General features: G+C 44.5%; 1 protein-coding gene across 3 annotated transcripts in view; it reads left to right on the top strand.

The window, feature by feature from the left end:
* Positions 1–21,999, top strand: part of robo1 (roundabout, axon guidance receptor, homolog 1 (Drosophila)) — a 262,844-nt gene that overhangs the window by 100,143 nt on the left and 140,702 nt on the right. Inside the window, exon 1 of one of the 3 annotated variants that reach the window (XM_048980728.1) lies at positions 14,685–15,940. The exons of the other annotated variants lie outside the window; for them this stretch is intronic. Coding sequence (XP_048836685.1) covers positions 15,880–15,940 — 61 coding nt within the window. The 5' untranslated portion in view covers positions 14,685–15,879. Of the gene's footprint in view, positions 1–14,684; positions 15,941–21,999 lie in introns of those variants that run through there. 3 annotated transcript variants of the gene reach the window in all.

Below are 21,999 nucleotides of genomic sequence, written 5' to 3'. Positions count from 1 at the left end.
GTAGGTACTGTGTTCTTTTCTTTGTAGCTGTAGTGAGGTGGAGCTGGAGGGTGCGATCTTGTTGGGGCATAGTAATTTCATCAACTTGATTAATTGTTGTGGCCAGCGTGCGTATATAAGATCCGGTTGTGGTTGCGTGCGGGACTGCTCTGTAACCGGTGACGTGACACTCCGTGCGCCAGTATCTCCTTTTTTTTAAAAGTTGTGGGTATATCCAACGCTGCAGGTAGGGTACCAGTGGACGGTGTCGTTTGCTTGCTGTATGGGTGGTTGCAATGTGCTTTTCGGTATATTTCTTTACAGTTGCGAGGGCTCGGTATATCTAGCCACTTGCGGTTGCTCCCGCATTTAAGGTTTCCCTTTTAATACCGCGTGTGATCTGCTAGTGGATCGCGACTTGGAGTGTTCCCGGACCGACGTGAGCCAGACAACCGGCGGGATACTAAGCCACTACAATTGCTGCTGTTTTGCCTGGATGTTTTTGTTTTGTGTTTAATTAGTTTTTAAGTATTAATGTTAGTTTGTTGGATGTAAACTGTGGGGCGCCGTTGGGGAGGTTTGGTGCTGGGCGGTGAGGATCTGTTTTGGGGCGGCAGGTCGGGGCGATACAGCGCTGTGTGTCCGCTTTGCCTTTTTGGCCCACCCCCCCTGGGTGGATGTACTTACGCCATGTGATGCGATGACCCCTTGGAGTACTTTCTGAGGGTTCGCCTCCCATTCCCCTTCCCATAACGGCTGCCGGGTTTGGGTTTCTTTTCGTGCGAATGGAGTGTTTTAACATGATTTGAGTTATTTGTTTGCTGTTTGGTTTCTTTTTTTCCTTTTGAGTGCAAACTAAACAGCAGCCTAATAAAGGCAGTGTTCATGGTCTTCAGGTCTCCCCTATGGTGATTACGAATCTGTGTCCTTTTATATTGGAGCGGGTTGCCAACTCCTGTACTTTAATTCTCTGGGTGAAATCCCCAGAGTGGCGTAGTCGGGTTGTCCATTTCCATATCCCTCGCTGCTTCCTCCCCTAAAAACGCCACATAGGCCTCATTCTGTTTTCTGTAAACAGTAGAATGATGAGCTTTACCAAAAAGCTCGACCTTGGTTTCATCGGTCCACAAGATGTTCTCCCAGAAGGATTTTGGCTTCCTCAAGTACATTTTGGCAAACTCCAGTCTGGCTTTTTTATGTTTCTTTGTCAGCATTGAGGTCTTTCTGTGTCTCGTGCCATAGCATTTCATTTCATTCAGATGTGGACAGATAGTTCAAGCTGACACTGTTGAACCCTGAGTCTGCAGAACAGCTTGAATTTGCTTAGAAGTTGGTTGGGGCTGTTTAACCACCATTTGGACGATCCTTCGTTGAAGTCTTTTATCAATTTTTGTCTTACGTCCATATCCAGGGGGATTAGCTATAGTGCCATGTGTTGTGAACTTCTTGATTATGTTGCGCACAGTGGATAAAGGAACATGAAGATCTCTGGAGATTGTTGATATTTTTCCACAATTTTTGTTCTCAAGTCCTCAGACAATTCTCTGCTCTTCTTGTTGTTCTCCATGCTTAGTGTGGCACACAAAGACACACAACAGAGAGGTTGAGTCAAATTTTCTCCATTTTAACTGGCTTCAGGTGTAATTGCTATATGCTTGAAATAAAACGATTTACCCACAATCTTGAAAAGGTGCCAAAAATGTCCAAAAATGCCCAGTTTTTGGAGTTCCAATGCAAATTTTGTCTGTTTTTTTTTTGGGTTGATCCAATACACAAAAAGGAAATAAACATCTGTATACCAAAACATTTCTCATTGCAACAATTTTCTGGGAGCAATGGTGGAGCATTTTCTGGAATAATTCTGATGATTTCGGCCTTGACTGTAGTATAGGTGAACCCCAATCTGGGGTCTTTGACTGTGGCCTCCCTTTGGCATCATTCAAACGTACTATTTACATGCAGCTAGGAGTTCAGGTGTGTGCAGATTGTTCCACCTGTTAGGCTGACTGTCAGTGGTGCTTTTACCTGTGTCCTTCTACAGGTACTGTAAATCTCACTTAGGCATAATATCTTGCCCCCATGCCATAGTACAGGTACAGTGCAATGAGAATGCGGATTCCCCAGACTCACTGCGCCTAGCTCCTCTCTCTCAGTCCACATTAATCATCCGGCTTCACAAAGCTTCTGGCTTTTGTTTCATTTTCCCCTTTTCGTACAGAAATAAAATTCTATGAAATGGGGCTTAGGACGTCGAGGCCTGTGTGTGAGAGCACGCCTGCCTTGCGGAGAAGCACAGTGTGTCCATGAAATACAACCAGGCCACGAAAGGGGTGTAGCGATGCAGACATGGCATAATAATAGGACACTGAATGTCGACTCCTGTGCTACCCCCCGGCCCCCACCCCGGGGTTTATCTGGGTAGCCAGAAGTGAACGTGCACTTTGGGTTGTCATGAATATTTAGACGCGATCTGTGATCCTGAGCTGCTGGCACATGGCCTTGTCATGCAGGAGAAGCAGCACTGCTTCCATTATCCTCAAGAGACCGTGGGGGTGTCCCAGGTGCTCTGCCCCCCTGCGCCAGGGCTCCCTGAACCTGAAAACCTGCTCCCTGTGCAGAAAGCAGCCTGACGAGATGAGACTTTTTGGGCCCCGGGTTCGGGTGGCTTCCTGGTCCCCAAGCTCGGACGTCTCCCAGGGAGTGACAAGGCCTTTTGGGCCCCGGGTTCGGGCGGCTTCCTGGTCCCCAAGCTCGGACGTCTCCCAGGGAGTGACGAGGCCTTTTGGGCCCCGGGTTCGGGCGGCTTCCCGGCCCTAGGTTCGGCCTTCATGCTCCAAGTGGCGCTCTGTATCTCCACCTCTCATTCACGGATACCGCTGCTCTGCTTCCCACCATACAGCACTTACAGAAGCGGCCAAGTTAGTCAAGTGAGGGAAATGAATCACAGGTGGGGGGGGTAAAGAGGGATTAGGGTACGACAAGAGGGTCAAAGAGAAAGACAATCTGGGGGGGTGACTCTGTTCCGTCTGGAGTGTGTCGTGAACAGAATAGAGTCGGCTTTATCATCGTAATTATTGTGATTATTATGGAAGGAGGAAATTTAGCCTGAGCCTTCTGCAGCCAAGTAACCCCCCCCCCCCCCCCATTCAAAAAGGCTGGACCTCCTGGGTAATCCCTGTGTTTCCTCTCTGAATTGTAAATCACCCTCACTTCCACCCTCTGCCACCGGGGGCCTGCCTTTGTGCTCTGGCTGATTGTCCATATGGTGCCTTGCGCCTGTCGGACGGCTGTGCTCTTCATAACACAGGCCAGGGAGAGCGGTGGGTCTTCAGGGTATGGGGCTGTAAGCTCTCCGGGTGGGGGGGGGTTAACTGGGCGTTATTGACACTGCTGTCGATTTGGAGATTCTCACTACCGCCAGTGCGTTTCCCTCTTTATGAACAAAGACGCCAGATAAAAGGACATATCCGGAACGGAGGCGGCGAACTGCTCTGTGCCTCCTATGTAACGTGTCTGATTTGAAAGTCTAATGAGAGGATTTTTACATTAGGACTTTGAAGGTCTGAGGCATACAGCGTATTTTAGGAGTGACTGACAGAGACACAAAGGATTCTGGGAGAATGCTTGCCGGTCAGCACTCTTTGTGTCTTTGTTCGTCCACGTGAGGTGAACTCGGTTTGGGCAGGAGTCTGACAACGGAGACATGGACTCTGATGAGCTGCTTCTCGGCCTTGAAGTATTGCTGGAGTTCAGAGAGGGATAATATCAAAGGCAACACCCCCCCCCCCACCCCATGTAAGGGGGCTATCCGTTTAGAAAAGAGAATATGTGTTATTCAGGGCTGTGAAGGAGCTGGTCTGAGCATTCTGAATACCTTGTAAAGGATTCCACTAGCAGCTTTTCAGATGCACAGTATAGGTAACGTTGAGACCATGGGGCAGGGATGGTATAAACTGTTTTGTGTGTTTTTATTTTATAATTTAAAATCCCACGCCTCCACTTTCACCCGAGACAATGAGGAGAAGGAGAGGCTGGGGGAGCCATTCCAGGTTAAGCTATTAAATAAAGAGTCTGAAGTAACTCTGAATGGCAGCCAATTTCCTCCTTCTTACCTGCCCTCTTTCATCTGCGTGTCTTTAAGCCGCGGTGAAAGCGGAGCCCCATGCACAGTAGTGTAGTCTTTCTGCCCAAAGACACGCCTTAGCCTCAGCGTGGCACTGCCATTATCAGGTGTCGCCGTGCACTGGGGGCTTAGCTTGAATCCCCTCCCCACCCTACCCCCCCGGCTGGTGTGTCTGCAGTGTACGTGGCGTCTCTCTGTTTCTCCCAATCACTTCAGTTTCCTCCTACAGTCTGAAAATCTGCAGTTAGGTGAACTGATTCCCCTGGATTGCTCTGAGTGCCTGCAGCTCTCCCTGCCTTGGGTCCAGCGCTTCCTGGGACAGATTCCAGCCTCACTGGACAAAAGATGTATGGATGAACAATGAAGTACTGGCTCATTATAGCATTATTAGCACACCAGGCCTGCTGCACATCCAAACTGCTTGCAGTTGTTACTTTCCTGGTATAAGGTATCAGCGTAGCATTAGCATGACTGACTTGTGCCTCTATCCTGTCAGTCATGTATGTGGGAGAGACGCTTGCAGAAGCTGACATGCCTGGATATGGAAGCCATACAGTCATTTAATCCACAACACGGCTGCACGTCACTGGGGCTGCTTTGGCAACAGAGAGTATTTTTTCATAACCCATCACACTGTACCATTTGTTTTGGCACCTGATTACATCTAAGAGGGAGACAGCAGTGGGGGAGGGGGGGGGAAGGGGGAACGACAGAGAAAAGGAAGGAGAGACGTAAAGAGAGCAAACAGTCACAGCATGATGAGGCCTCCTCAGGTTATGAATCCTGCCAATCCTGGACCACGGTCTTAAAGCACTGTGGGTGGGGGGGGGTGGGGGTGGCTCAAAGACAGTGTCCAAAAAATCCAAACCGAGATTTTGTTTCAACCAACAAGGCGAGTCTTCTGTGATTGTGACTCTTATTACTCAACTGGAGCTTGAAACAAAATCTTGGTTGAGGTTGTTACTTTCTGGACCTGAACTATCCACCTCTGTACGTTACAAAACTGCACATCTGCTTTCAGGTCAGCAGTAAAGAAGGGAGGGAAGGAGGCTCCCGGTTTAGTCCATTTCCCAGATGGGCTCCGGTGTCCCTATTAGAAGCTTCTTGGGGATGGGCTTTGTTACAGAGAAGGGAGCTGAACCCCCAGGAGTGGAAGCACTCCTCTCGGCTGAGAGACAGCAGCCAGGGCACCAAACGCCTGAAGGAGCCTGATGGGCGGCTGGGACAAGGCGCCTCCCGAGCCATGAGACAGAACTGCTCAGTCATCTGTTAGACCACGTCCGCAAAGAATTCGACAGGTTTCCGTCACCTTGCTGTGACGGCCTCAAAGCAGATGTGCGGCCAAGAGATGCCTGCCCCTCATTGGCTAATCAGGACCAGCTGGTCCACCCTCTTTTGTTGTGGTTCATCTGGAATTCTGAGCTGCAGACAGCATGAAAACAGTAACATGAAACCTAAGTCTGACACTCCAAGTAGCTGAGCTATTAGGTCTGTTGACATGGCCCTCTAAAGGAAGCTATTTGTTGAGAATTGGAGTATGGTACTCCTGTACTGATTAGTGCTGAAATGTAAAATAGAGACTGTCAATAGTTTTTCAATGACCTGTATCAACTATATGCTATTTTTCCTGTGAACATGCACACATCTGGAGTTTGAAGTCTAATCTAACATTAAAAAACTTTAAATTTTTTTCTTGTAAGAGGCTCCTCTTCTGCTGCAATTACAAAGGTCTAGCAGGGCACAAGCGATATACGTGTAACTCTGGACACACCGACTGAAAATCAATTGTTTTTCAACTAGATAGCAATCCTTGTGGACTTGTGGAAACTTCTTCTGGACTGTTGGAGAAGCATTCCAAGTGGCTATGTCTGGAAGCCGGTTGAAAGAATGCGAGTCTGCAATATTGTTATCAAAGCAGAAGAAGAAGAGTTTAAAATCTGAGGAGATATTGAACACCTTTCTTAGTAATTACAATATTTGATATTTATTGCTCCATTGCCTCAAGACCTTTTACTATAAGGTGAATAACAGCTAAAATAGAGACAAAAGAATTAAAAGTCAGTATCCAGATTTGACTGTACATATATATAAAGATGCATTTTTTGGAATTAAAAAACGAAAGATCATTCTGATAGCTACAATGTTAAAATTAATCCAGAAATCAAAAGCTTTTTTTTAGGTTGTGATTACTCCAAGACACATTAATTAAACTATTTGCAGTCAATTAACCCATCCATCCAACCATCCATTTACTGAAATCATTTATCCTATTCAGGGTCGGGGGGGGGGGGGGGGGGGTCCAGAGCCTATCCCTGAGGCTACGGGCACAAGGCGGGGATCCAGTCAGTTAACCAATTAAGGAAATGTAGTGTGACAGTGCACCTAACTTGTTACTATCTTTGAAAGATGAGATGGTTGTGACTATAAAGCATTAATCGCTCAGTTGTGTCATAAAGTTTTCTTTTTTTATTTCAGTTGAACTATGGAGAATGCAGTGAGCACCCCACCCGCCCCACCCAGCCACACTGAAACAATCATATAGTGATCTTTAAATAAGTAAAAAAAAATAAGAAGGGTCTAAAGTCCCACCACAGGAACTTTTTTAGGAATCAGAAACATCTGTCAATTTCCCACCACAGGAACTTGGCCCTGCTGTATTTCCTGGAAGATAGTTCCTGGTCATTTTCTTAGTTCCTACTCTGTTTAAGTTTATAGTGATGGTGACTTTGCAAAAAAACTTTTTTTGACACTAACATTCTGCATTGACACTAACTTGGAAGTTATGCATAAATGCGTGGACTAGAGAGGGAAGTAGTGGAGCAGATCTGGAGTAGATGGAATTATTGCTGTATCTTAATTACATTAAATGCATCTGTGAGATTTTTTTGTTTTTTTGCTTGCATCTGCATATTTCTGGCTCAGAATTTTCGATCTTCGCAATTCAGTGTAAAAGTTCCCAGAATTTCCTGCCATCTTTTATAGTGGAAATTTTGACAGATAAGGATACTCATAAGAATAAGGATGTTCATTCTCTCTTGTTTTGGGATGATGGTATAGTTTCCTTTCCTATAGAATTACATGTGAAGTTTAACATACGAACCTACGGAAAAGGTTATAGTTGCTGTTGTGTGATGGCAAAGCGGCCCCCAAAAGTACCCAGGAATACAAAAGAAATACAAAAGTTCCCGGTCAAGAAACCCCAGGAACTTGGAATCGGGAACTAAGATCCTGAACTTCGCTGAGAAACCTGCTTAAGATGGTACAGCAGTTGTACGCATGTCGTCTCAAAGCTGGCCACTGTGCAGCATCCTGTCCTTGTTATGCACCATTCTGCCCTCAGTCCCTCCCCCAGAATGGTCCTGGCTCACAGCCCTGTTGTTAGAATGGAGTGTGGAAACAAAGCAAACGTGGACCTCGGCAGACTGGGGTCACACACGGCAGATGCTAACGTGCGAACAGGCGAGACCGACGGCCTGTCAGGGGCGGCTGAGGGACCGAGAGCGAGAATGAGAGGGTGCATGAGGGCAGAAATGCCGAATCCCACCAGCGTTTCCCTCTCTGTGCGTGTCGGCTTGGCACTGGAAACCCTTTCACTGCTCCTCGCATCCTCTTTCTCCCCGTTTGCCCTTTTTTGTCATGCTTCTCTGCGGGCGTCATGCATGGGGGCACCCCCTGAATGATAAAACATGTGCAGATCTGTTCCAATGACCCCCACTCCTCGGGGAATCTCTGTGTCTTTTCTGTTACATTTCATACTGTTTTACTGGCCTTATAGCGGGAAGTTGGAAGTCCTTCACAGCACTTTTTTGTATTTTTTCTTTAGTCCTTTCTCTTTTTTGTACCCCCTACTGACCTACTTTTCCTATGTCACTTATTAATACAATATTGTGTTTTCCTTCATTCAATTCAAATGCCTGGGCCCATCCAGCAGACTGATGGATTTGTGTTGGTAAACACAAAAGTTTGGGCCCGGTCCGTATGACCGTTAGTGTGACTGACCCTCAGAAGTGGTACCACCACACAATGTTACCAGGGAAGCCCACTAAAAGACCACATGCATACACAATGGAGTCTTTTCATAGGGGATTCACACTTTGGCCTGGACAGATTTCATCACAGGGCCCAGTACTCATTGGTACGTTACTTACAACAGGATGTGACATCACAAAGGTTTCTGAGTTGATTTGTTCCAATCCAAAAGGTAAACAATAATATGTTAACTAAAAAGTTAAGTTAACTAACATTATATGTGCTTTTTTATTGCAAGTCTTTGGAGCATGTATAATTGCATTGCTTTCATTTTGTAAGGTCAGTTAGGTGAAGAGGACCTCAGTGATAATGTATAGTCACTGTGTTGAGGCAGTAAGGGTGTTAATAGGGAACAGTCCACCAAGCCTGCATCTACGGAGAGAAAGGTGTGAATCTTTCTGATGATGAACAGGCTACAAGGTGGCAAAAGGCTCTAGTGTAACTGGCAGGAAACAGTCTGTGATGCTTGAGTATGTGGTGAGTCAGACTCAGGAGTCTTGGGTGTTTGCGGCGAATATGTGTGAGACTCCCAGAGCTGTGGATGCCTGAGGTGTTCTGGCAACGCAGTGCAAGCTGCTCTTCTCCAGTGAGTGCCAGATCATCTGCATCTCCTCATGCGGCCCGCTGGTCACTTCCTCTTTCTCCTTATGCTTCGCTCCAGATGTGTGACCATCTTTAACTTCAAGTACTCCGTCTGTCCAAACTGTGAAATGAGGCCCACATGGGCCACATTAAGAATACGATCATCAATTAGCTGTGAGAAAAAGAAAAAAAAAATTGGCAAATCTGGTGTGGTTTAAATATCCCGTATCAACCTAAACTCTAGTGCTTGGAGTCCAGAGATTTTGGCTGAATGAAGTAGCTTTAAAAATATTATTTCTAGGAAAAGACTTCTGACTGACTGAGTGCTGTCTAATGGTCCATTTCTGCTGGACATATAAATACAAGTTCCTCTCACAAGAGCTTCAGACGTCCTTGCGGGCCAAAGCGTGAGGCGTGGGGGCTCTCAGCCCCTCCTGACACCTCAAAGGGCCCCCGCTATCTTAAGACAAGGTTTCTGCACATACTTCATGGTTCACAGCTCACATGGACATGGGGTGCGCTCAGTTCCTCGGTGTTTTGTGATTGTGTGGATTGCAATGAAAGGAATGTAACAGGAATGAGTCAAAATAAATAAAAAAAACATAAAACTTCTATAGTCTATCTTTTCATACTGACATGAATAGAATCCACACATAAGATCGCATTCAATAAAAATACCAATTCTCAAGTTTCTGAGAACTGCACAAAGATCAATAAACATTTTTGTATTTGTATGTACAAGAAGGTAACTTGTCTTGTATGGTGTATAATTATAGTAAAGCATCATTAATTTGAATAAACAGAAACTATTTTTTTTTACATTTCATCCAGCACAAAGAACACAGTCATCAAAGTCAAAGCTGTCAGTTTTGTCAAAGTATTTACATTTTTTTCCAATTAGAAGAACAGATACTGAGACAGAACGCAAAATGCAGACCTTTCCAGAAAATAAAAAGAATGTTCTCATATGCTCTTTTTGTGGGGGGTGGGGGGGGGTTTCGCCTCTCTATGGTAAGCATCTTTTCGTGGAATGTTTTTGTTTTATGTCATTTTGTTTTGTTAGGTGATTTGGCATGAATGAAGGCCATTAAACAGCTTTAGACAGAGGGATGAAATGTGGGCCCAGCCGCTGCTGCTGCCCCCCACCCCACCGGTGCTGCGGTCTGGGCTTTGTGGAGGGTCCCCTTGCTTTGAAAGAGAAGCTCAGCGTGGAAACCTTGGGGTCTGCTGGCCTCTTTCACACTAGAAACATCACCCCAAAAAAAGAAGCACTGTCCCAAACTCTCTTTGAATTTTAACAAGATCATCACTGGGCGAGTGTGTGGCTGGGGTGGGTGGGCGAGTAAGGAGCCAATATTTTGTGTGGCGTTTGACGTGGTTGGTCCATTTTCTGCCGTACTGGGCAGATGAATCCCCTTGTCAAGGTTGTTGTTTCAGAGCAACATGGTTTGAGGATTTTTCACGACGGAGGGAACCTCAGAGTGGGTCTTCATCAGATTGAGGTGCACAAGAAGGATCTTGTGAGCATTCCGGTCTTTGCCGGGCGCTGACTGTGCAGAGGCAGGACTGGGTGGATGCTGAAAGCAGGTGTAGCTAGCTCCGAAGAAGTACTAGCACTATCTAAACATGCCAAACTAACTCCAGATTGCGATTATTCTGAGTAAGCTGGGTTTCTCACGAAGCAAGTGTGGACTTCGCTGATACATGTTTGGGAGATGCAGACCAAGACTCTCCTGTTAACCATTCTGGTCATGCTGGAGGTAACCGGACTCCAAACCAAGAACTGGCCCACGAAGCATCAAAGTGCCCATGGCCGCCGATGCCAGCGCCACCGGGGGGACGTGCTGGCGGTGACACTGGGTCCCCTTCCCCTACGCCGTTTCCGCAATCAGGGACAGAAGTGTCATCAGAACCCGGACAGTAAGTGAGACCCCCCCACATTGTGCATCTCTCAGGAAACGTAGTTTTCTTGACGATGCTTTAGGGTGATACCGCGATTGACACTAATTGCACCAACTTACCAGTTCATAGGAACTGGTCTCACAGAATGGAAGTTCACTTTTGTGCCTGTTAAACAATCTGTATTAGAGTGAAATACATCTGTGAGGGAGTGACTGTATCTGTCATGGAGTCGCATGTCATGGCACGACTGGTCTTTCCAGTCACAGACCATATATGATAAGCTCCTGTTTCCTTAGGAGATTTCAGGGCAATATATACGGTGCACGCCGATGCTGTTTGGAGTGATTTAGCTCCGATTCTCAGCCGATTCCTCTCCTGAGGTCCTCTCCAGAACAGTTCCCTTGACACGGCGGGAAGGTCTTTCTGCTGTTAGCACGCGCAGGAAGCGAGGACTCCTTTAAGTCACCCTGGACTGTCTGATTGATTGATCTGTCCTCTTTGATGCATCTGACCTCCATACACATTAAGCTGTCTGCTGGCTTGTTTGCTTGCTTTCACATGACAGGGCTAGAAGCCAGGCAGCATGGTGACTGCGGGGTTTCAGGTTTGAAACTAGCCTCAGCTCTGTGATCTGTGTTCCCACGCATTAAATTCGCCTCCTCTGGGAACTGGACTTTGTTCCCATGCTGAAAAGACATGTGCTTCAGGTGAAGAGGTAAATGTCATCAATGAAGGGCTACATCCCAGGCTATGCTTCATAATTTCACTTTAAAATAATGAACTAATAAGCTATTAAAAATGACTGGCTTGAGTGGGTGGTACAGTGGCTCCATTCCAGAGTTATGGGTTGGGTTCCCATCATTGGTTCGTTCTCCCCGTGATTGTGGAAGTTTCCTCTGGACGCTGTGACTTTCCCCCCAGCCAGGGTGTCCCATGCCTGCTACTCTGTGCCAAGAAGAGGCTCCACACTCACCCCGACTCTGTACTGAATCAGTGCTTATGGAAAATGCATGGATGAGGCTTAGAGATAGGAATGACGATTAATGTTACAGGTCTAATTTCACTTCTTTTACCTATTTCAAAATATCTTGCTTTGGATATTTCCTTGCCCATGGGCTTCTTCTGGGAATTCTAACCAGCTACTCTATCCACTTTCCATCTCAACTTAATCCAACTTAATGCAGCTCTTTAAATTTGTATTTGTGCTGAGATTTGAATAAAAGTTTGCTTCATGTCCAGGAGCCTTTAAAACGTTATTGTCAATGAACGTAGAAACCAGCCCATGCCTTCTGCTACCTCTCTGCCAGTCAGCTGACGCGCCTGTTCGCTGCCTCGAGACGCAGTACAGTCACACCAAAGTGTGGAAGGTTAATAGTTTGGTCCGACATTGCCAGGCACAGCTGTGCTTGTGGACATTTTACTGGTCTCAAAAGCCCTCTCCCAGCCCCCCCCCCCCCCCCCCCCCCCCCCCCATGACACTGTGAGTGGCATGTCCCCTCAAACCACAGTCTAAATGTCTGCCAAAACTGGCACCATTTCTGGTTTACAAAGCAAGAAAAAAAATTATAAAATGTGGTCAAGGAAGGAGATGAAATATCTTTATTGCGGCCTAACAAATTATTCTCACTGGTGACATACAGGTAAAAACCACCAACAGTAGGCACTTTCATTAAATGTTTCTCCAAAGAGGTCAAATTTGAGCTCAGCTTTAACTGAAAGTGATGTTTATGTATTATACATAGCATTTATTGCTCTCTTTCGACTCTGAGCTGCCTTTAAGTTATGAGGTGACCGGGAAACATGAGAAGAGCAGGTGAGCCTGAGGCCTTCGACACCGACACACCCTCCTCCTACAGCCCTAACGTCTGCATCCACAGCAGATTTACGGCAAGCGCTTACATCTCGCCCTGTGATATTTCGTAGTCCGGGGTCCTGCTGTTCTGTTCCACTGGTTGCATGCACTGCTGTTTCCCCTCCTGTTTTCTCTCATGCTGTAATGCAGTATAGCAACATAAAGCCACATTATCTGAGGCTGATGTGATCGGGCGGGAGAGAGGGATTAAGGGTGGGATCTGCTGATCCAGTGAAGCCAAAGCACTTCTCCTTTGCTTTTGTGTTGTGTGGTTACCGGTTACATCTGCCAGAACCTATGCCTAATTTTTAGGTGCTGTTTTACAAGAAAGCCAGGAGAACCAATCCAGCCCACTTGATATGTCTCATGCATGCTTATAATTAACGTTAGCATAGTGTATAATAAGTGTTAACAGGATGATGATTGCTTAGAGGGCATCTGGCGTCTGTGTCATGATGAACTCGATAATTAAAATAAAAACTGTTATTCAGTCAATGTCTCCCAACTTGACTTTTAAAGGCTGTACATTAACCTGTTTCCAGTAGCCCATCTTGGTGTCAAACTGCTTAAGGCACTGGTGAGGCGTGCGGAGGGAAGCCTGCATGTCTCCCCGTGTCGCAGAACCACTTTCATTTCAGCGGCAGCGATCTGGCCACACAGCAGTGGCGGAGTGGAGAAAATTTTAATATTTGTTGTGGGAAAAGAAAATGGAGGAAAGAAGGAAAGAATAAAGGAGAGAGGCTGTCCCAGATCCTAGTGCAAGAAACATACATGCATATAGAAAAGATGTTAATTTTAGGTTCATGAATAAGCACAACAAGGACATTTTAACATGAAATTAACTGAAATACAAATTATGTTGCAAAAATGATTCCAAAAATCACACATGACAGGCAGAGCAGATCGGTATATAGGAAAGGACACTACAGTACTTCAGCAAAAAGACAAAGAAAGACAGGTGCCACTCAAGGCGAGACAAGATATATTCTGTATACTCATATGTATACAGCCTGTCACAGCAGAGTGAAACGGAACGTCAGAGAAACTTGCACTTAGGCGTAGACACCATGGAGGCCTTGTTATTTCACAATGCTCTATAATTAAATACATTTTTATTGGTATTATGGATGTACACTTAGGTTACGTTCATATAATCTGGTAACAGACGGAGAAAAAACATTTAAACAATTGTTTGTGCACTTGAATTACAGACGGAAGTCTGCAGTTCGTAAATGATAGTGGCCTGCAGAGGGCGGTATTGTGCTGGTAATGAGCTGCGGGCATCAGGCAGTAAAACCGCACCACAGTGAGCAAGTCCGATGCGCGTAGGAGAACTAAAGTAGAAAATTACAGCATTTAAACTGTAATTTTGTATTTTTGTTGGAATGCGACTTGTATACAGAAATAGCATTTCAGAAATATTACTGAATTGGTCACTGTGGCGTCGTTTATAATCCACTGTGTGTGTGTGTGTGCGTATGTGTATCAACAACCATGTACCATCTACAGTTTACTGAACCATACATATAGGATTATGTCCTGCGTACATTAGCATTTCTTTGATTCCGCCGACACGAGCAAGCTATGATCTCCGTAGTCTATGTGGGACTGAGTCATCCCTGCTCGTTAAATATTTAGAATAATATCCATGCCCTTAGTTAAATGTGTATTGAATCAATAATACTACATTTAAACGTTTGACCTAAATGCATATTCCCGGGCGCATGCGAATTATATAGAATATTGAATAAAAAAAGTCAATTATAGGGTTCTTTCACTCTTTTTTTCTTTTAGTTGTTGTAGCACTTTTATGTATTCGGAAAGGTGTGTAAAAGCAAAAAAAACGACTTAGTGCCATGCCATAAGCGTAACGCCACGCTTCCCTGCGTTTATAAACCTTATACCTTACTTTGTAAAGCAGATTATAATCTTTGATCGCGGGGAGAGGAAAACCCCGTTCCCGGCTAATCGCCTCTAAAGTGAATTTTAATTGACTGATTAAGATGGTATCTTGCTACAGCGGATTGCACTTGGGATTTAAAGTCCAGCGCGAAATATCACGGAACGGGGCTATGCAGCGCTATACTACAACTTGGCGACACGGGCTGCAGTTTTTACCGTTTTAAGGTTTCAGGGACCTTTCAGCTGCCAAATGTCAGTTTGACTCAACGATACTGTGCGCGTTAAGGAGAGTACAATTAAAACAATCATTATAAAAGTAAAACTTCCATATGAAAAAATACACATTATTAAATGTACGTTATTAAAAATGTGGATTTTACTTTTCCCCCTCAAATCTTTTGCTTCATATACTGTTGGAACAATGAAGAGGATTCAGAATTTGATATCGTACAGCAAAATGACATTAAACGGCACTTTGAAGGTAGTTTGACTGCAGTGCGTAAAGGAATCCAGCGCGTAAGAGGTTAAACGGCCTCTTTGGAAAAGTCCATTGTTTGCCACTGAAGAGGGGGGAGTGGTCTGTACCATTCCACGAGCCTTTCAACTCGACTGAATGAGGAGCCGTTGTTTCCAGTCCCCCATGCCGGAGGTGAAGGGGTCCACTTGTGCCCATAGAGGGATCCAGAAACTCAATTAAATATCGTGGATACAACTTGAATAAGCATCGATCATCTAAAAGCTACTGGAACTGCAACAGAACTGTAACATAAAGGAGATGAAGAAGTGAGTGTGGTCCATTGCTGATGCATGTACCTTGCTGGATCTCAAGCAATTACTCCTGATCTGGGCGACGAAATCCAGAAAAGTTCCGGGGATCCAAAAAGAGGAGAGAGAAAGTCAAAGGGTACAGGATGATGTGACTGGGAGCATTGACGTGTACAATCAGGAGCAATTTTTCACAGCTCATTTCAGAAAGTCATTGCACATATTAAGGATTAACACGGCTGACTTTATCCCGGAGTACCACTTTCTTTACATTTCTTATACCGATTCCTTCCCAGTCTGCAGAGATGCCCCGTCTGGCGTGCAAGTTAGGCTAGGCATGGCGAGCTTGTGGGGGTAGCAGGGTGCAAGCATCAATTGAACTTCTTAAACAAGCAAAAAAACAAACCCCAACACTGTCCCGATGCAGTGAAAGTTAGTCATTACATGATAAGCATAAATAATATAATTTATCCTCAACATCTTGAGTGTTTGAATAATAGCGAATGTTTATTTTCTATGTTGAAAGGACTGCTGACCATTTAAAGGGACAACTAATTTGGATTTGCTGCTCTTTATTTTTTTGCATCTGGACACCATCAATTATAAGTCGAAACAAGTACCAGTTCTGCTTTGGAAATAGGGATATAGGGTTTTAAAATTCAACATAGGATTATGAAGGACCGGCCGTCAATACTGCTGCACTAATAAATTGCGGATTGTATTTTTCCCAGTCGAGAGCTTTGGAATGATGTCTGCAAGTTTTATGGGAATTTTGCTTTTCGCCGGATTTCTTCACATGTGCTCAGGCAAGTACACCCTATCCTTAAGATTTCGCTGCAATTTGGTGGTTATATAATTAAACAGTTTAAGGCCATAGTATTAATACTATTCAAATTTCATTTTACGGCTGTTATGTGAGCCTGTCTAAAAATAACCGATGATGGAGTTTAGAGTCTCCATTTGAACGTGAGACTTCTAAACTCTCGGTTTTTCGAAATGTAGGAAAGAATAAGCCACCCAGATAAATTTGCCTTGATTACATATTTAATATTGGGCGACCTTTAATTAGTGGCAGAATTATTCTGATTTTTTTGGCAGCTAGATTAAAGCCTAATTTGATATTTCTTTGGATAATAAACGTACAGCGAATAAATTAGATTTATAAGTTGAAATAACGTGTAACAAACCCCAATTATTCTGAGCTGCTTAATTGAAGATTGTCAGTACGTTTTTCTTCGTATCTCTATTTTCGCGGTGGGCAAGAGGAGGTTTGGTCCTGGGCAGTGACCTATTTCTGTTAGCTCGTTCTATATTATAAGTTTAAATTTTAGTCTCCGTCTTATTCATACGTGTCTGCTGACAATCCCAGAGAATCACAACAAACTGCCAAGTAACTTTGTGTCATGTCTTAAAAATGTTACTTTTTTGCAGTTGTTTATGTTTGCATTTTTACTGCTTGCAAACAGACTAAACTTGAAATGATACGATGCTATCAAAGACCGTATTTTTCATCACACAAACTCCAGACTCAATGGCAGTGAGATAGGAATTGTTTTTCATTGATAAAAAAAATTACAGGAAATTCAACTTTTTAACAGTGTTACTCGAAAGTACCTGTAACAGTCTTATATGCATACACAATAAGTTGCTGAATGGAAAATAATTTGTAACATAATGCATTTGTAACAAGTTAAAAAAAGAGCCTGACAATCTCGTCTTAATGAATTACATTATGACATGAGGCAGTAGAGCGTGTAAAAGTTTCAAAAAGCACTGTTCAAAGTGACTGTAAGCAGCTACACGTCTTCCATCTGGTTTCCATGGCCTGGATGTGCAGAATAATCTCTTCTAGATAATTACTAGGGACTGTGGTTTGCTGAATGATGAATGGAAAATACACGATTTAAAAGTTGCCTTTCATACCACCGTACTATTAACGGCATTTAGAAATGCTTTAGTGCCAGGGTAAAGGGTCCTGGATGTTTAAATTCAGATCTCGTCATCCGTCCTTGTTTACCTATATTGCTTAACTCCAAACCTCTCAGAATGACTGTAAATTGTTGTTCAGCAACCTAAAGTTATTCTTGTACCAACAGGCAAAAGTGTATGTAAGGTAAAACCCTTAACTGTGAAAATAAACAGAAATGGTGAAAAATAACTCCCTCCACACTGAGGATTAGTACTCATCACTTAAGGCCATGTGGGGAAAGAGGGATCCTTCTGATAGTGCTCTGTGGGTAGCCGGATGGAGGGCAGGGGTTCTCTAACATCTCTCACATGTGCTTCTTATTATGCTGCTTGGTAGACGGGGGGGGGGGGGGGGGGGGGGGGAGTATTGCAAAAGGTGTATGCTAGCTGTATATCAGGACTTGGTGGTACACAATTTATTCTTTTTTACTGTCTGAACATATGGTTTTATTCAGATGAAAATGCGGAGTCCAGTAGTTTCTTTATGTACCTTCTCATATATAGCGTAAAGTTATTATTATTATTATTGTTATTGTAGTTGTTATTAAGCTTTCAATAGTGCGACTGCATGATTACATCTCAGAACGCTTTATGACTGAGTTTTGTTAATCAGTATTTCATCGCCTGCTGGAAGCTGGAGGTATCGTCTATAATGAATGCGGCGACCTGTTGGACTGTGCGGGGTGTTGGCGCTCTGGGTCTTGGCTTACATGCGTAGTTTTGACGTGATGTGTGTTATTGAGGGGCTTCTTTAGCATTGGCCGGTCAGTTGTGCCAGGGGGGGCCAGGGTGCACTGCTGATAATTAGGAAAGATGTGACTCTGCCAGGCAGGAAGACCTATGGCCCTTAGCTGGTGTTTGAACTTGGATTTTCAGCCTCTTCTCTCATCAGGAGATTACTGGATGACTTTAAGTAATGGGTGTCTTTTGTTAGGGGTGTTTTCATTATTATTTTGGACGCTGCTTATGTAACACTTTTGTCCAAAATTGAGTCCACTTGTATACTATGATGACCTTATTGATTTTGCATTCCACACAAAACAGGTTTTTTTTCCTACAGAGCTTAAATCAGTATCCTAAGTTAGCTGGATAATAATTTTAAATGGGGAATAAAACCTTTTTCTGGAGTTAATCAAGCCTGTGCTCAGAAGTCTGTGTTGTACCTCCCATTGGTTAATTTTATTGCAGCATTGGTAACATGCAGTTTTGTTTGCATGTGATCTCATTGGTCTTAACTGAGACATCTAGTAAGCCTGTCAGTTAACAATTTAAGCAACAAAATAAGAGAGGCATCGCCTTTGTAAGTACTAATCTATCTATAAACGACAGCAGTTACCACACAGACAAATTGGGATTGAGCTGGTCTCTTCTTAAAAGCTTTTCTGCAGAGATTATTTAGGGCTACAGACTTGAAAGCACCAGAATGAGTTAAACGCAGAACTTTATGGGGGTGGGGGAAGGGGGGGGGGGGTATTTATTCATTGTTCTTTTGTTGCCAGCAATAAGCAAAGGAAACAAGCTCATAAACTGTGGCTATAAAGCTGGAAGTTGTGAAAGTGACACAAGGCCAATCAAAGGCTTGTGGTAGCCTTAGGGGCAGCTCTGTCACCCCCCCCACCCCAGCAGAGAACCTGCCTGCTGGGGGGGGGGGGGGGGGGTCAGTAACAAAGGAGGGATGCGATGCTCCTGATACAGGGGGATCCAGTTCAATGGGGTAAAATCCGTCGTGGTAGGCTGCTCCGATGGGTGTTTATAGAGCATGATGGGGGACACCTGGACTGGAGGCATGAATGAGCACTCTCGGGACTCGGGTTTCTGGGCCGGCCGGCAGCCGGAGACTCCCTGGTCCTCCTGGGGGCAGGGTAGGGTTGTTCCTGAGGTGTGTGCGTGTGCCAGCGGGAGGGCAGAGGTAGAGATAAGCCGGAGGAATGCGTGTGTCTGAGCAGGGCCCTGATGAGTGTGAGCACCTCCGTGACAGGATGGCCTCCTTTGACCATCTGCCTCAAAATGCAGCTCATTTCTGACTCCTATCTGTGACCTGAATGTTGTTTTGCTGAATAATCAAAATTTGTTCAAAGCAACTTTTAAGTTTTTATATACTGCTAGATGTTCTACTCAGAGCAGTTTATAAAAATTGTAAGGGTTCATCTGTTTCCCATCATCCTCTCTGCTGCTCTGTGACAATGACACATATGTAACAATATGAATGTATCAGTAATGAGCTCTGTTTAGAAATAATGACACAATTCAATTTGAGGGAAGCTGTTTACCTAGCAGATGCCTTTGGCCAAGATGATGCATATTTTTTGAGACAATAAAGTCAGTCAGTTCAACCCAGAGATATGAACTAGCAACCTTCTGATATCTGGCACAGAATCCTGAACCACTGAGCCGCGTACTAAATCACTGCCACACTTTTTTTGTTTAAACTTTATTTATTTATAATTAGTTTGCTTCTCCATCCATCCATTCCTCGACCCATCCATTCATCCATCCATCCATGTAAAGTTAAGTATCCCCATATATCTGGGGCCGTAGGGTGCGTTAAGGTGGGGGGGGGGGGGGGGTGGGATTGGATGCCATAACCCCCCCACCAGCCATACAGTACAACAGTGCAGTCATGAATGAAGCACTGTCAACATTCAGATGGGATTGTGTCCATTCCCAGTGTGTTCCCAGCATTCGGCTGTCACCCCCCAGTTGTCCCATTACCCTTTGGGATTGGACACCGCATCACCATGACGACATGGGCTGAGTGAGAGACCCTGCAGCCGCGTCAGAGTGCTTGGCTGTTGCTCCGCAGCTATGAGGAGATGCCTGTGAGACACCAGCCTTCCTCTGTGGGACAGATAATCTGCAAGAATGATTTCAGGACAGATACTCAATGATTCCCAAATACATTAATCTGATTGGCTATCTGACATGTTTGTAAGACTTGAATTACTTGGTCCATAAAATTATACCACATTCTCATTATAAAATAATAGCTAATTATAGTGGAAAATGAGAGAAAATAAACAACCAAATAATAAAACAGTTCGACTACTGCAGTGATACTTGATGGAAAAAGAGTTTACTAAGTAAATAAAATGTCAGCGATGTGGAGCTGAGGAACCCGTGGTAGAAAGTAGGTAATGTGTTCTACAGTATGGTACACAAATCCTTCTTAATTAGCTTTTTCCTATGGCATGTTAAAGCTAAAAAAAACACTTGTTGAGGAAGAAGTATTCCTCCTGTCTGGTTTCCAATTTAGTTTAAAATCGGGGGGTGTTATGGGGAACCAGACCGTTGAATTCAATGTTTTTTAATAGGCTATGCAGTCATGCAGTGACAATGCGATAAAGAACAAATCCACAGCTGAGAGGATGGGATTAGTGGGTAGAGTGGGTCCGAGGCCGAAATTTGTCTGTATGTGTGGAGAGACTGTCAGCTGTGTCGTTCCTGCCCGTTTCATAGGGTTACTGGGCTTTATTAAAGCTAAATCGAATACATTTACATATTGTAGCACTCTGACCATTTTTCTTTGGCAAGCCTCTTTCATTTAGTTACATTGTGTAGATTAAATGGTGCTTTTTCCTCTGGGGTGTATTTGCTTGTTTCCTGCCCTTTGATATAACATCTGCACAAATGGACATTTTTGCTGTGGTGCTTCGCGGTAAAGTATCCTAACCACCTCATTTCATTCACATGCCAACTGTGACAAGTGAAGGCCGGTTATTGAGAGTCCCTCCATTATTCCGGTGAACATCTACACCTTCAGCTTAATCTTTGTGGCTCCTCTAACCTATCATTGACTCTGCTTGGCTGTACAGAACAATGGGATCATGGAATGGACTGAAATCTATCTGCAAATTTGCTACATTATTGTTAATCCTACCTGCAGAATCTTATCGGAAACGATTCGGATCACTGTTTCCGTACTTCCTTCAGTGTTACCTTGTGTGTTGTCAAATCAAATTTAAAGTGACTTTTAGTGCACTTATAGCTCAGAATACTGTCAGGCTAGGATAAAGAAAATGCTATTCATCCCCACATTGGCTGGGGGGTGTAACAAGATGGTGGAGGTGATATGTTCATACCTGGCAGGACTGATCTACTGTCAAGAATCGCTGCTTTGTGCTCGTCTTACCAGCTGCCGGGAGAATCTCAGATTCAAAGCTGCAGTGCAGCACGTGAAGGAGCTATCCCAAGGTATAGCTAACACTATTCAATGTATTTTGAGAGCATTTATTGTCTGCACAGGCAGGTAGGCTATCCTTTCTGTATTCTTTATATCCCGGTGGTATATGAATGCAGTGTAGCCATGCCGCCTCATACCCAGATCACTGATATAAAATGAGAGCGATAAGAGAGGAAAGTGGAGCATTTTGTCTCGCCGTTTGTTGAGGTTAGCGGGGAACATTCGTAAGGCGCTGTTCGTTATTTCTGCGAGTGCTTGTCCTATCCAGAAAAATGTATCACAGGTAGGGCTGAGCAATTAATCGAAAATTTATCAAAACCGTAATTCAGAACCTCTAACTGACGTAATCTTGCCCATTTCGGTTACTTCAATCCTACTGGGTCGCAGGGGGTCCGGAGCCTATCCCGGAAGCAATGGGCACGAGGCAGGGAACAACCCAGGATGGGGGGCCAGCCCATCACAGGGCACACTCACATACCATTCAGTCACACATGCACACCTATGGGCAATTTAGCAACTCCAATTAGCCTCAGCATGTTTTTGGACTGTGGGGGGAAACCGGAGTACCCGGAGGAAACCCCATAACGACATGGGGAGAACATGCAAACTCCACACACATGTAACCCAGGCGGAGACTCGAACCCGGGTCCCAGAGGTGTGAGGTGACAGTGCTAACCACTGCACCACCATGCCGCCCCCAGATGTACAGTCTTTCTT

This window comes from Brienomyrus brachyistius, chromosome 17 (genome assembly GCF_023856365.1).
Source record: "Brienomyrus brachyistius isolate T26 chromosome 17, BBRACH_0.4, whole genome shotgun sequence".
Classification (NCBI taxonomy): domain Eukaryota; kingdom Metazoa; phylum Chordata; class Actinopteri; order Osteoglossiformes; family Mormyridae; genus Brienomyrus; species Brienomyrus brachyistius.
This window is presented reverse-complemented; position numbering and strand designations above follow the sequence as displayed.